The sequence below is a fragment of the Zootermopsis nevadensis genome, unplaced genomic scaffold (assembly GCF_977971745.1).
Source record: "Zootermopsis nevadensis isolate Lab colony 2312 unplaced genomic scaffold, Znev_1.0 Znev_ptg000019l, whole genome shotgun sequence".
Lineage (NCBI taxonomy): Eukaryota > Metazoa > Arthropoda > Insecta > Blattodea > Termopsidae > Zootermopsis > Zootermopsis nevadensis.
Window position 1 is genome coordinate 5,484,862 of NW_028259151.1, and position 13,938 is coordinate 5,498,799.

The following is a 13,938-nucleotide window of genomic DNA, read 5'->3' on the forward strand; positions in this document are numbered from 1 at the left end:
ATAACATTTTACAAAATCAGAATTCTTTAAACTTTACAAGCAGCCAAATGTTAATGGAAGAGTATAGTAGGGCATTTAAATACGCGAAGTTTCGTAGTTGGAACTGCTGGTGTAATCTGATCCTAATGTAATAGCCAATATCCGTCACGTCCTCAGTGCGATTCCGAAAAAAATAAAATCAAGTTCTGGCGGTGACAAGTCTGGTAACAAGAAATGCGAAACGAGGCTTTGATGGCACCTGTGGTGGGATCTGTCTGTCGATTTGTGTCGGTGCGTTTGGCAGGAAACTTGCTTCAGAAGATTGTTGTCTTCTGGGTTGTGAATGGCATTCATCGCCCTGATGACGGAGGCAGCACGACCTCTGAAACGTTGGTAAACATCGACCAGACTACACAGCGCAAGAACCCAGAAGACAGGAATCTTCATACTCATCACCCTGATGACGGAGGCAGTATGACCTCCGAAACGTTGGTTAACATCGACCAGACTACACAGCGCAACAACCCAGAAGACAGAAATCTTCATACTCATCGCTCTGATGACGGAGGCAGTATGACCTCTGAAACGTTGGTTAACCTCGACCAGACTACATAGCGCAACAACCCAGAAGACAGAAATCTTCATACTCATCGCCCTGATGACGGAGGCAGTATGACCTCTGAAACGTTGGTTAACCTCGACTAGACTACACAGCGCAACAACCCAGAAGACAGAAATCTTCATACTAAGAATCGTCCTGATGACGGAGGCAGTATGACCTCCGAAACGTTGGTTAACATCGACCATACCACACGGCGCAACAACCCAGAAGAGAGTAATCTTCAGACTCACGGCCGTGAAAACCTCAATTCGTACAAACTTTATTCAGTCGCCGTGAAAATGTTTTTGCTCTTAATTTAGTATGTAAACGCGATTTGCAGGGGTAATGTTGCAACTGACTGTATTACTGTACAATACAAAATGTTTATTGCGGCCAACTTTTAAGGGGACATACTACTAGGCCATGCTAATAGAAAAAGGTAAAATGGCTTCTTATCCCAATAATTAGGCGACTACTTTCTTGCTGTCCTTGGTCGTGATCTTCAGTCTACACATTTCACGCATCCTTTCAAATAAAAGTCCTTGTTCCGATTGTTATAGGTCTTTCAGTGTCATTTCGTAGCTTTTATAAGAAAAAAATGGTCACTGAGAATAGCTTACAATATTTTGAATAGATTTAGAGTGTATTTGAATAATTACCTCTTCCAGTTTTCAAGGAAGTGACTTCCTGCTTCCGGATTTGGATACAGGAAATAGGTGTTTAGTTTTTTGGGGATAATATTAAGACTGAGAAGACAGACTCTTATCAGATATCACAATTAAGGCATTTTGAGCCAAATTCAAAATTAGTATATTTTAATATCTGTGTAATGTTTTGTATTTATAGTAAAACGTGGGTAAACGATTCTTCACTACAAATTCTTCTTTATATGGGAGCCACAGATTTCATCAGACGCTATGCTGAATGTTTAAACGTTATTTTAACACGGACGCCACACGCGCGCTGTTAGTGTGTAATTCTGGTACTAACAATCTCGATTACAATGAACGCCACTGTTATGCTTCTTGCTTCTACCAGTGGGTCATTAAGAAACCAACACTATTCATTTGTTTTTTCGGTTTGTTGGGCTGGTACATGTGTACTCTACATTCAGACGATGTCATTCTGGAGACTAGACGTGCGTTTATTTGTATTCGGCTTGTCCACACAAACGAAAAGACCACCATGGACTTCTTCACCGCCGTAAGGAACGCGTCTAATTGATTTTATGTGTTAATTTATGTTTATTTAATGATTATAAATGCCTCAGATTATATAGGGGCAATTGATAAAGCGATTAATGAAAAATATATTGGGATTGATGTGGAAGGTAGTGGCTGCAGCTTGATTTAAGGTACTGTCTCGACGTACGCGTAGAAGGACTGAAGAAAACAGCGAAAACCTTCATTCAGGACAAACGAAAAGACGAATACGAAACACAGTGATAGCCACTAGACAGCTAATTTCGGTGTAACTTTATATTTATAAGAAACCTTTCCACGCCTAATAGATCCTATGTTTGTTCTGATGGTATTTTGCTCAATAGATGAGCAATCAGTTTAGAACAGTGGTATTCAACCTGGGGTACGCGTACCCCCGGGGGTACGCGAAGACATCTTAGGGGGTACGTGAAATTTTTTTAAAAAATACGAGGCGCGTCCCAAAAGTAAGTTTCCCTGGGGCCGTTTACAGAAACAAAACACAATTTCATGGACATATTTATTGCAACAGATACAGCAAGTGTCCAGCTATTTTTCAACATATTCGCCACCGGAATTGAGACATTTGTCATACCGTGGGACCAACTTTTGAATACCTGTGTCGTAGAAGTCTGCCGCCTGGGATTGGAACCACTGTGTGACAACCATCTCCGCCTCTCTGTCATTCTCAAAACGCTGACGCTGACCGGACAGGAATTTCTTGAGGTGTAGGAAAAGATGGAAATCACTGGGAGCGAGGTCCGGGCTGTAGGGTGAATGAATAAACACCTCCCAGCTGAACTCCTGCAGGAGACTTGCTGTCCGTCGAGCCGTGTGCGGCCTAGCGTTATCACTGACCGCACTTCACAGTCGGCGGGACCTGGAATAAGAACCTCCATCTTCAACAGCTGCAACGATGCTACTGTGAGAACGCGGGAAGTACCGTTAGTGCATGCGCCATGCTACGTCATTGCTCTATCACGTATGCACAGTCGCTTCGCTCAATATAAGGTTTGCTAGCTGTGGGACGAGTGGGAAACTTACTTTTGGGACGCGCCTCTTATATGTATTATGATAAAAACTGAATAATCAGTAATGTAATTTATTTAATTTATTTTAGATGTAGATTATATACTATGTATAACTTGAATTATACACCAACAAATTTGGGGGTACAAAGTTGAAGAGAAATTATATCTGGGGTTACGCGAACAAAAAAAGATTGAATACCACTGGTTTAGAAACTCGGGCGTAATATTTGCTGTCATATAGTTCACAATCCTTCCGTCTCTTATCTAAGATTATAAGTAACTAAACTGAGTGACTAACTCCATGGAACAGAGTCTGATGGCGTTACAACCCATACGACAGCCATCTTCGGAGTTACCGCCGTGAAAACCTCAATTCCTAACTAATAACTCATTCATTATACCATTTCCTCAATCTTTTAGGGATACACAATTTAAAGTATATATAGCCTGTATTCCTCCTAAAAGGAGGTTCTCATTTTCCGTACTTATGTTATTCCTTTTCCTTTGTTCGTTTGGCCCAATGGCTTTACATTTATAGCAGGTCTTTTTATCATCGTTTGGTCTCCTTTTCTGTCAGTATTGTGTTAGGGTGAAACACCAATCTGGGTAGAATGTCTTGAAGCGTTGGAGGGTAAGAAAATTGGCCCTTGCAATAAAGGACAGCAATAAAGTGGGGCATTGCTCCCGGCTGACAGTCATTGTGCCGATACTTAGGGAAGTAGCAGGTCGGTGTTTGAACATGAACCCGATTAGTTGGGACGAGATTCGTAGTTTATGGCAATTCGAAACTTCATCATAAACTGGAAACTTGATCCTTCAATAGAGCTGTCCTTTTTGAAAGCTTGGTAACTGGGCCCCACTGGGGGGAGGTTCCACTGTTTTACATCAGTTTATAGATATTTTGCCGCTCAATTCCGTATTTATATTTTTCTGGTGAAATAGGCGGTCTGTTTGTTACGTAACAATATCACACTGGCCAGAGGGAGAATAAATCAAATATTCCTTTTTCGAATAATGAAAAAAGTCTATTTGTCCAAACAATTGTAATATTTGTCTGCATCACGATGTTGTTATTATTGTTATTATTATTCCATCTATTCACTATTATTATTGTTGTTTTATTGTGATTTCTTGTTGAGTTATTTGAGAAGAAAACGTGTGACTTGAAAATTATAACACACCTGTTGTAGATTTTTAGCAATAAACCTACATAGATAGATAACCTTATTCTTTCGGGATCATCTGAGTTACTTGTCAGATTGCAACTCGTCATCTCTATTAACATACACTGAATAGATTACAGTTGAATGAGAAAACTCTAGCAGCAAATTCCACGAAGCAGAGTATCCGTTGTTCATCTCGTCAAAACGTCCTCGTCTTTATGGAATCAGATGGTTCATCACCGTGTTCACGAAAGCTCCTCACTTGCCCCTATCCCAAGCCACGTGAATCTGGTACATATTCTGACCCCGTTTAAAAATCCGTTTTAATATTAGACTATTCTACAATCTTCTACAAAAGCATCTGAGGCTCTGGTTAACATTGCATTAATTTTACAAGAAGAAACAAACTTCCTAAGTATTGATGCAAAACGAAACTACATTTAAAACTTCTTCGGTCCATGGCCTCCTCAATTCACGTCTTCAATTCGGTCATATCCTCCGCTGCCATCTGTTAGGTACATTTAAAACTATTTTGTTACAATTATTTGATTCATCTGGTTCAGGATATGGGCCGGTGGTGGGCTGTTGTGAACACGATAATGAACCTTCGGGCTTTATGAAAGGCGGGGAATTGCTTGATTGCACAAGCTTCTCAAGAATGAAATTAGTTACAGTTACTTAGTCATGTTTTACACACAGAAAACGAACCATTTTTCTTGTCAGATATGTGTACAATTTGTTCATGACATACATCAATAAATGATCACTTCATTATAAGCGATTCTATGGCGTAACCTGTGGATCCAGTTATTACGTATCCACCTCGTATGAAGTTGTCTAGTCCTTGCATTAGTACGCATGTCTAATGACATAACTTGTGAAAACATAATTAACTCAGGAAACGTAGTAACCCAATATGGCGGCGATTTAAGCAATCTCTGTGGCTGGGAAAACGCATCACTGACAATGTAAGGGTTTATTTTTCTTATTTCTTTGTCCGTTATGTTCTAGCGGTTCACCGGTGGTTCTGTCTTTCTCGTAGTACCTTAACCCTGCCGCTGTGACGTCATTCTCGACTCACTTGGAGCCTTGCCAATACTTCCGCGTTTCAGAATAGCGATATTTCTCTCTCACTTGCAGTCAGTCGCCCCGCCGACGAAGACAAACATACAATCTGAAATGCATGTGACACACAATTCATGTTACCGGCCGGCAATACTAGCCAAGCCAAAACAAGTTTTCATTTCCACAGTATCTTGCGCAATCTGTCGGATTGCTCGGAGAGTTATACTTGCATGGCATTGTCCGTGGCTTGCCAACAAGCAGACGGATTAGAAAATGCTTACGTGTTACGCATCGCAACGAACAGATCATAGCAATTTTCGCTATTTATGAAACAGGAAAATTGTCAGAGATGTATATGTAGATGCTGGTTTATAAATAGCACGATGTGAATATTTTACAAAATCGTACAGAGGGAGTTCGAGAAATTTTTGGTTGTAAGTAATTATGTGACATGCATTTTGCCTGAAGAGGTTAAGGAAGACTAAAGTGACGCAGATTCAACTGTTATTTGTTATCAAAAATACAATAATATAATTGATGCACCAGAGGAAGATCTTAAGCAAAGAGTCATAGAAATGTACTACAATTTTAATTTTAATGCTTATAGCGGTGAAGTTTGGCCGGATGTCGAAGAAGCAACGAGAGAAAGTGGAGGATGAGGTTCGGTTCCACAGAGCACAGTTACGAGCACAGACAGAAACTGCACCTGACAGTTCCGTCTTTGACACGCAAACACCTTCATCGTCTGACCAACTGCAGCCCAACTACAATGGCGGGTAAGACCAGCTTCTGTGCAGGACTTGAATTAATATAAACATTTATTTTTGTTTTTGTTTTCAGGACTGTCCATTTTATACTGTTCTGTTTGTAACAGTGACAGGCATGGTTATATATCCCTCTGATCATTGCCTCACCAGAATTATAAGTAAAAATTAAGTTTCTGTTATTTTATCTTATTTTCTAAACGTTGGTGACTTTCTCTTGATGTTTGTCCTGTCTACGAGATGAGTTTGATGGAGAGTTGGATCACCAGGGAGAAATAAGTGTTTAACACGTCTGGTTGTGTCAGAACATTGTGGAAATGTCTCAAAAACTGACTATGTTGAGTTTTCAGAAGAAGAGATCGTGTATCTTCATCACGAAATGATTCTGAAAATCGTTGCCAGCTAGAACTGTTTGTTCGGTAGTCTCATTATTCAAATTTTAAATCAGGGTAGATGTCATGACACCAACTGACAGTGGGAGGAATGTAAAATGAAATTGTTCTAACCAATTAATTAATCTTATTTTTATTCGGCTCTCACGTGTTTAACAGTGACCCGTTTATGGGTATAAAAGTTTCACTCACTTTACATGTATATTAAAAATTATTTATTACATTTCTTTTATTAACCAAGTTCTTCAGAATTATTTACAGTGGAAAATAGAACTTTATCTGACGTATATGTGAAGGTACAATTAAATAATATAACCCTCCAAAATCTGAAAGAGATATAATTAAACATTATTTGAGATCTAAAAGTTACTAGCCTGAAAACCATTTCCAGAATAGTTTTGCTACGTGTAATTCCAGGGCTGTCCCAGAAATCATTTTCGTCCTGATTTACATTGATTGTGATTGACAGATCCTTGTATGAGCCAGCAGATAATATTGAAGAAACAAATAAATTTGATGTAATAAGTAATTTATATGTAGGATTTGAGGTTTTCACGGCGGTGAGTCTGAAGATTACTGTGTTCCAGCTACACATACAACAGTGACCTGGGCAGCTACACCCCTGCAACGCATGGCTATACCTACGCCACAACACCGGTACAAACGCCTCACCAGCAGATGGCATATGACATCAGTGCTGACTACGTGGACAGCACAACGACGTACGATCCTCGGCCTGGTCCTGGATTGGACACCCTTTCCGCTGACAGTGCCATTATGGCTAATGTTGTCACAACAGGTTTGTGTCATAAGATGTTAATATTTTGTCTGTGTGTGATTTTTCTGTAATTATTTCACTGTTGCTGAAACATGATTTAATTCTTGGGGCAAGGATTGGTAACCTATTCAGTTCAGACTCTGGTTGTGGAATTGTTACGTACTGGAAAGGGGCACTCAAGAATTTAACATTTGAACTAAATTAGTTTAAAGTCAGTAGGAGAATTAGTAGTCATTAGCCCTTATCTTGAAATTGAAGTGGGAACTTTGTCCACACTTTGTTCTCCAGCCAAGCATATATATACAGGCGTACCTCGTTTTATTTCGCTTCGCAGATATTGCGTTTTTTTTTTTTTACAAATTGAAGGTGTGTGGCAACCCTGCGTCGAGCAAGTCTATCGGCGCCATTTTTCCAACAGCATGAGCTCACTTCGTGTCTCTGTGTCACATTTTGGTAATTCTCGCATTGTTTTTTAGACATAATGCTATTGCACACTTAGTAGACTAAAGTTTAGTGTAGACGTAACTTTTATATGCACTGGGAAACCAAAAAATTAGTGTGACCCGCTTTATTGCGGTGATCTGGAACCGAACCCGCAATATCTCCGAGGTATGCCTGTATATTGGAAAAACTGAAGGCCGTATGTGTTAATCAGATTTATTCCATTCGAAGATGTCTGCTCCTGATTGAACACAATTAAACAGTTCCACCACTTGTTGAAGCACTTCATTTTAAATGTTTTTCATTTTCCATGTTGCGTTTTTCGATTATATATGGCTAAGATGGATAAGAGTAAACTACAAGCAGTTGAGATAAAATTCCTGAAGGCATTAGTGGACAAAACCAGGAGAGAGAATTAGAGAATTAGAAACACGCCCTACAGTTGACAGCTTAAAATGGAGGAAATACAAAACCAATTGAGAAAAGTAGGTTGAGATGGTTTAGACTTGTTGAAAGAATGGACGAGCATCGAATACTAAATATATTTTGGAAATTAAGAAAAGTGGATGATGCAGGGGGAACGATACACGTGACAGACCACGTTCAGAGGAAGACAAGACTAGAGGATGGTGTTCGAAATGAAAGAATAGGTAACAGAGACAGTGAGAGACTTCTATGCAAAAGTCAGCCCACAAATGTGAAAGTGACACGAGGAGGACGAGGAAGAATAAGAAGGAAAAGAGATGTATATAATTTATATAGGTAGTAATTATATGAGGAGTCGAGCTAGCTCAGTGAATGTAGTGACAACCCGGGTTTGATCCCTGACAAGGGCAGAGGATTTTTCCTGTAGCCTCTGCGTCCAGAGCGGCTATGGGGCCCACCCAGCCTCCTGTCCGTTAGGTACCGGGGTCGTTTCCCAGGGGTAAAGTGTGGCTGGGGTGTGACACTGACCACTCACCCCTACTTAGTGCCGAGATTATATTTGATTGGGGAAAACCTAGACTTGACTCTTATGTACAATTATTTAAAAATATATTATTTTATTAATATATTTTTAGGGTCTAACTTTGTTTGTTATGTTTAGACATATGAAAAATTTTGTTATGGAGTAAAATACGAAATCACTGAAGAAGTAATAGAATAAACTTACTGGGTTACTAATATTGTTAATTACATCGGCAGGACACTGGAGAAAATCTGCCACTTTCTGACTCTGGGTTGAGAAGACGTGACAGAAAACATTTCTCGGTGCAGTTTGAAGCAATTAATTTTATTAGCAGGATCCCCTAGAAATGAACTGAATGTTTTGGCAGAAGATTATAATTAACTGTATCTCAGGAACTTTTGAATGAATCAGTGTTTCCTGAACATGTGCATCCCCTTCTCCTTCTGATGACGTGCTTTGGGCTTCCAAACAGGTAGTGGAAACAAAGCTAATTCTCTGAGTCTTCTTGGTCAAGACCAACAGCAGCAACAGCAGTCAAGGCCCGGCATGAATCAGCGATTAGGAGGGGGCAGTGGTGGTGGTGGTGGTACCGGTGCAAATAGTGGTGGTGGCTTGGTGGCGGTAAAACAGGAAGTAGCAACTGCAGGAGGAGGAAATGGAAATTCATCTGTTGAAAATATGGTGGCGGGCTTTGTAGATAGCACGACATTCCTCGCTGCTTCTCCACCCCCCAGCAGCACAGTTGGGGCAGCACAACAGAGGCAACATCTTCCTGGACTCCCACCCTCCCTTCCACCCCTTCGACAAACGACGGAGGAATCTACCGAGGGTGTACCAGGCACCACCGTCCATCCCAGTAAGACACGTAGCCAAGGTTTCCAGCTAACCATTGCTAATTGTACTGGCTGTTTTTAGTTTGTATTTATTAGAAAGGGATAATTCTTTAAGGGCTGGAAAAATATTTTAGCTATACCCAAAGGAATCAAAACGTAACCTCTGAAAATGTAGCAAGCTGAGATAATTTAGCGATTGTTCTATAAAATATTATAAGGAGAAAACACCAGATAATTGGACGTAGTTTTGGTCTGTAGAAATGTCAGTTTTCGTCTAATAAATGTCAGAGGTCACAAGTCATTGATTTTCTTCCCTGCTAACTGTATCCATGGTAGATATGTACGTGTTAGCCGAAGGCATTCCACATGATAGGACCCTGACAGCTTCAGTTGTTCATCGACTCGACACGTTACAATGAACATTTGTGTGCGCGCGTAAATATAGTACTTTTAGAATGTTTTCCAGCATGGCAAAACATTGGAATGCAATATGAAATCAGAAAGTGAGAACTTTGAAAATGATCACGCTGACTAGTGGTTAGCGATTTCAGTTTTAAAATGTGGTCGGATAGGTTGTTTAATTGTCAGTTATCGTCTTGCATTGCACTTACAATTTTCTCCGAAGAATTTAAGAATAATGAGTGTCCTTGAGCAGATGGTAATTATTCAACTAAAAAGAAATTTCCCGTTACAGAACATTTGGTTTGTTATTACGAAAACTAAAATAGACCTCATGAGGTGTGACATAAGTTCCCAGAATCCTACTGTGGAAGCTTTATTTAATTAATTACTTACAAATTAATGGTTGCTGTCACCTTCAAAGTAGTCTCCTTGCACACTTGAAATCTTAGTGTTTCCAGTGCTCAGATCATTTCTCAAACTCCTGTTTTGGAATGCTCATCAGGGTGGTCGTCACACGTCTTTGAAAGTCAGCAATATCTGAAAATCTGTGTCTCTTCAAAAACTGTCTTCAGTTTTAGTAATAGCCAAAAGTCACACAGTTCTAAATCTGGTAAACATGGGAGATGGTCCAATTTCAATATCGATTCTTTTATCCAAACACTCCGAATCGAGTGTGTCATGAGCAGGTGCATCGTTGTGATGCAAGTTCCAAGGATCAGGTGAGTCCACGCCCTCTGTGACTAACATTCTCACGTAACCTAGCCAATACTTAAAATTAACAATACTGGTTCACTGTCTGACCCTGTTGAACAAATTGAAAAGTGAACAATATCCTTATTACTTATATATATAAAGAGATAGAGAGCATATTCTTTACTTAGGCTCATGACATGCATTCTTCGGCACTTTTATGCCACTCAAAGACACTCAACTTTTTCACAGAATCAGCTACAAAAGCCTCTGTTAACATCTGCATAGTTTCACTCGCACCTTTGCCTAACTTTGCGTAAAACACGATGTTAACGCGTTGCTCCAAGTTATTCATCTTTCCACCAGGACGAAAACCACGCACTTGTGTAACTCTGCCAATACTTCTTCTTCTTCTTCTTCTTCTTCTTCTTCTTCTTCTTCTATGGCTTTCCGGTCCGTATTCGGTCCGTGGCCTCCTCGATTCTCCTCTTCCATTCGGTCCTCTGTTAGGTCCGTCTGTCCGGGGCTTTGATCGAGGTTTCGAAACATCTTCCTTTTTACGGTGCAAGGTTGTTAGCCTTGCGACCAACCCCCCCAACCTGGAGGACCTACTTCTGCCATATTTGCTTCAACAACGCACAAGATGCAGCTACAGACACATCGTGACACGTCACTCGCTGCTGAACGCCACATATGCGGGTATTCTGCGAACTTAATTGTCACTGAGCCACTTCCTTGTAAGATCCATTTTAACGTAAACCTTGCATCTATATTTAGGACTTCCACTTCTTATTTAGTTTTGCACCTTATATTTTCTCTCTATACAAGAAAAGTCCAGTTCTTGAAATTTTCTATGCCCTGCACCAGAAGTGGCGTAATCACACAGCCGGTATCATAATTCCAGTCATTTATAATTAATCTCGTTGTACTGGTTTCTATGTGGCCTTTCACTGCCTTCCATTAACTACATTCATTTATGTCAGATGTCTGTTAAGCTTAGACACCGATATGTCTGCCTAATTTGAAGAGATGCGTGGATAAATGTTGATGACTTTTGATGAGTTACGTGACCAAGTTCAATGCAAAACAGAGCTGAAGGATATAATTTGCTGAGTTGTCAGGTTGCGATGGTAGGGGACTAGTGTTGATGTGAAGATAATGATTGTGTTTCAGTACTAATGTCTGCATATTTTTAATGTATTTTTTATATTAACACAAATATTGATTGTATATTATTAAATTTTATGGTTAAAAACTTCCGTGTGAAAGTCATATCAAGAGAAACTGTGAATGGCTACTGAAATATGCAGATTGTTTTATTCTGATTATTGTTGCTTGTCTGTGAAGCACACACAATCCTGTAACTTTTTTGTTAATGAGAAAAAAATAATCTTCGGTATTATCATTCACATTATCACTGTATTATTTGTGCTGCATTGGAGTGCAGAGGCTAGAAGTGCAAGGGAAGAAGGTATTTCTTTTATTTTTTTGAGATTTGTTGTTCAATAGCGTTCTGGTTCATAGTTTCATGACTGTAGACAGTTTTATTTGCAAAATCACGTACTTTACAAGTACTTCGTTTTGTAAAGTTTTTCCAATTATACAAAATATGGATTAGTATATTAGTTCTCGAAAAGGCTCTTTTCAAGACCTAGCATTTTAATAAGATACCCAGAATTCTTCAAACTTCAACCATGGATTTCATTAATCTCGGCATGATCTCATTTATAGGCTGGAAATATAAACTTTTCTGTTACATAACCTAACTTCTTCATACATTCCTTTTGTTATTTTAAATGGACACGAGTATGGTTGGTTTATTTAATGGAGATTCAGAGATACTTTAGCCACCCAAAATAGTTTTGGTTATACCACGTACAACTCGACTCCATGAACTGAATCCCTCCAATTTGACTCTGGTTTTGCATGTGGCAGTGGAACCTCCTATAACTTCTTGGCCAAACTGTTACACGTCAACGTTCCACTTTCTTCGCTGTTATTTCCGAAGTCTCGTAAAAGTAGACGCTTGTATATTGTTAATGAGAGTTCAGTTGGCAGCATGTTTGCCAAGGGTTCGGGGTTTGATTCAAAGAAGGTGATTTTTGTAATCAACATGTTTATATAATGACTTTACAGGTTGTAAAATTGTATTTATTTTTTAAAACTGTGTATCGTCAGTTTACGTTATATGATACCCTCCCCAAGTCTCTGTTACATAAATCAATAGTCAGATTACGAAACACTCTCGGGTTAAAAGCTGCGTCAGGTGGCTGAAAGTTGAACAAACCTGCCGTAAACCACGAGTTCCCATCAGCTAGTTACCAACAAAGGAATGGATTGGTTACCCAGCAACTCTGAGGATGAGAACAGGGATTGTTCTCGAAACGTTGACAGAAGATTTGGTTTGTTCACCGTTCAACCATCTGAAGCGGCTTGTAACCTCGGAGTATTTCATCAACTTCAGTCACTGCGATAGTCAGATGTTCGTCTCAAATGAGAAGTCATAAATATCAAATTGAACCCACAGTGAAGTTACTTTGTCTCGATGTTATTTTTGAAATTTAATTGAGTCCATGATGAGACAAATGAGATCCATGGGTGAGTCTCAGGGATTCTGGATGTCTTTTTTTATAAGGTTATGAGGTCTTGGAAAGAGCCCATTCACGGGGTGGCATATCGATAAATATTTTACATAAGTAACTTGAATGCTTGATGAAACAAAATTCTTATGAAGTACATCAGTGACTAATTTTGTGACTAACTGGGTGATGCATGCAATGTGAACCGCTTTCTTATATTTTATGCAAAATGTTGTTAGTTTCTGTTTGTACGTGCATTCATCATGAACCTAATTAGTCAACCAAATTTGGAAATCTCTGTCATTTGGATTTCACTGATTCGTGAGGAACTGACAGGCTTCAAAGCAGTTCATTGTAAAATCTTGGTCTTCTAGGTAAAGTTTTTTGTTGTGTGTTGGTACTGGCCTCATCGACCTTTGTTGGTTTTATTGATTCTTATCAATCTGTCATCCCATCTCTCTCTTTCATTGTGTCTGTTGTTTTCTTCCCTTGCTTTGTTTGTATTGTATATTGACACAGCTGATTTTATTTTCTCTTTCTACTTACATTGTACATTTTCCTTTACGTTTAAGTACAGTTGATGACTTCGGATAGCCTCAGGGGTGGGTCAGATGCCCATATGTTTACGTCCATGAGTTATCTCCTGCATATAAATGTCATCTGCCACTTCTTGTTGAGACTGTTCAGGTCTGAAGCCAAGACGACCAACAGCTAGGATTTCTATTCCAATTTTTTACCTTACGATGGAAGTAGATCCAATTTCTGAAATATTGCAGTTTTACTGAAATATAGATGATGGAGAAAGTCCAAAATACAACTTTTACAGACTGACATGCAGCATCCCGAAAGAAATTTGCAATTTGTGACAAGTACGAATGACCATTAAAATAATTTCTTTGGCGTTCTGCTATTTAAACACAGACGCTGAATTTATTTTTTTCAATCATATAACGATATATTTTGTGACGTAAAATGTTTGAAATGAGGCAGACGAATTGATATTTCTCCAAAATTTTAAATACTGTCCTAGAGACCTAGTACTTAAATCAGTATAATGATTGGCTATGAGCTG

The 13,938-nt window shown here is 39.3% G+C and overlaps 1 protein-coding gene across 4 annotated transcripts in view; it reads left to right on the forward strand.

The window, feature by feature from the left end:
- Hr3 (nuclear hormone receptor 3 ROR-beta) overlaps positions 1-13,938 on the forward strand; it is a 141,420-nt gene that overhangs the window by 112,379 nt on the left and 15,103 nt on the right. For 2 of the 4 annotated variants that reach the window (XM_087351533.1, XM_087351532.1), the window contains exons 3-5: positions 5,646-5,814; positions 6,782-6,993; positions 8,835-9,218. In XM_087351533.1, coding sequence (XP_087207659.1) covers positions 5,646-5,814; positions 6,782-6,993; positions 8,835-9,218 — 765 coding nt within the window. The remainder of the gene's footprint in view (positions 1-5,645; positions 5,815-6,781; positions 6,994-8,834; positions 9,219-13,938) is intronic. The other 2 variants (XM_087351535.1, XM_087351534.1) reach the window with 1 other exon arrangement.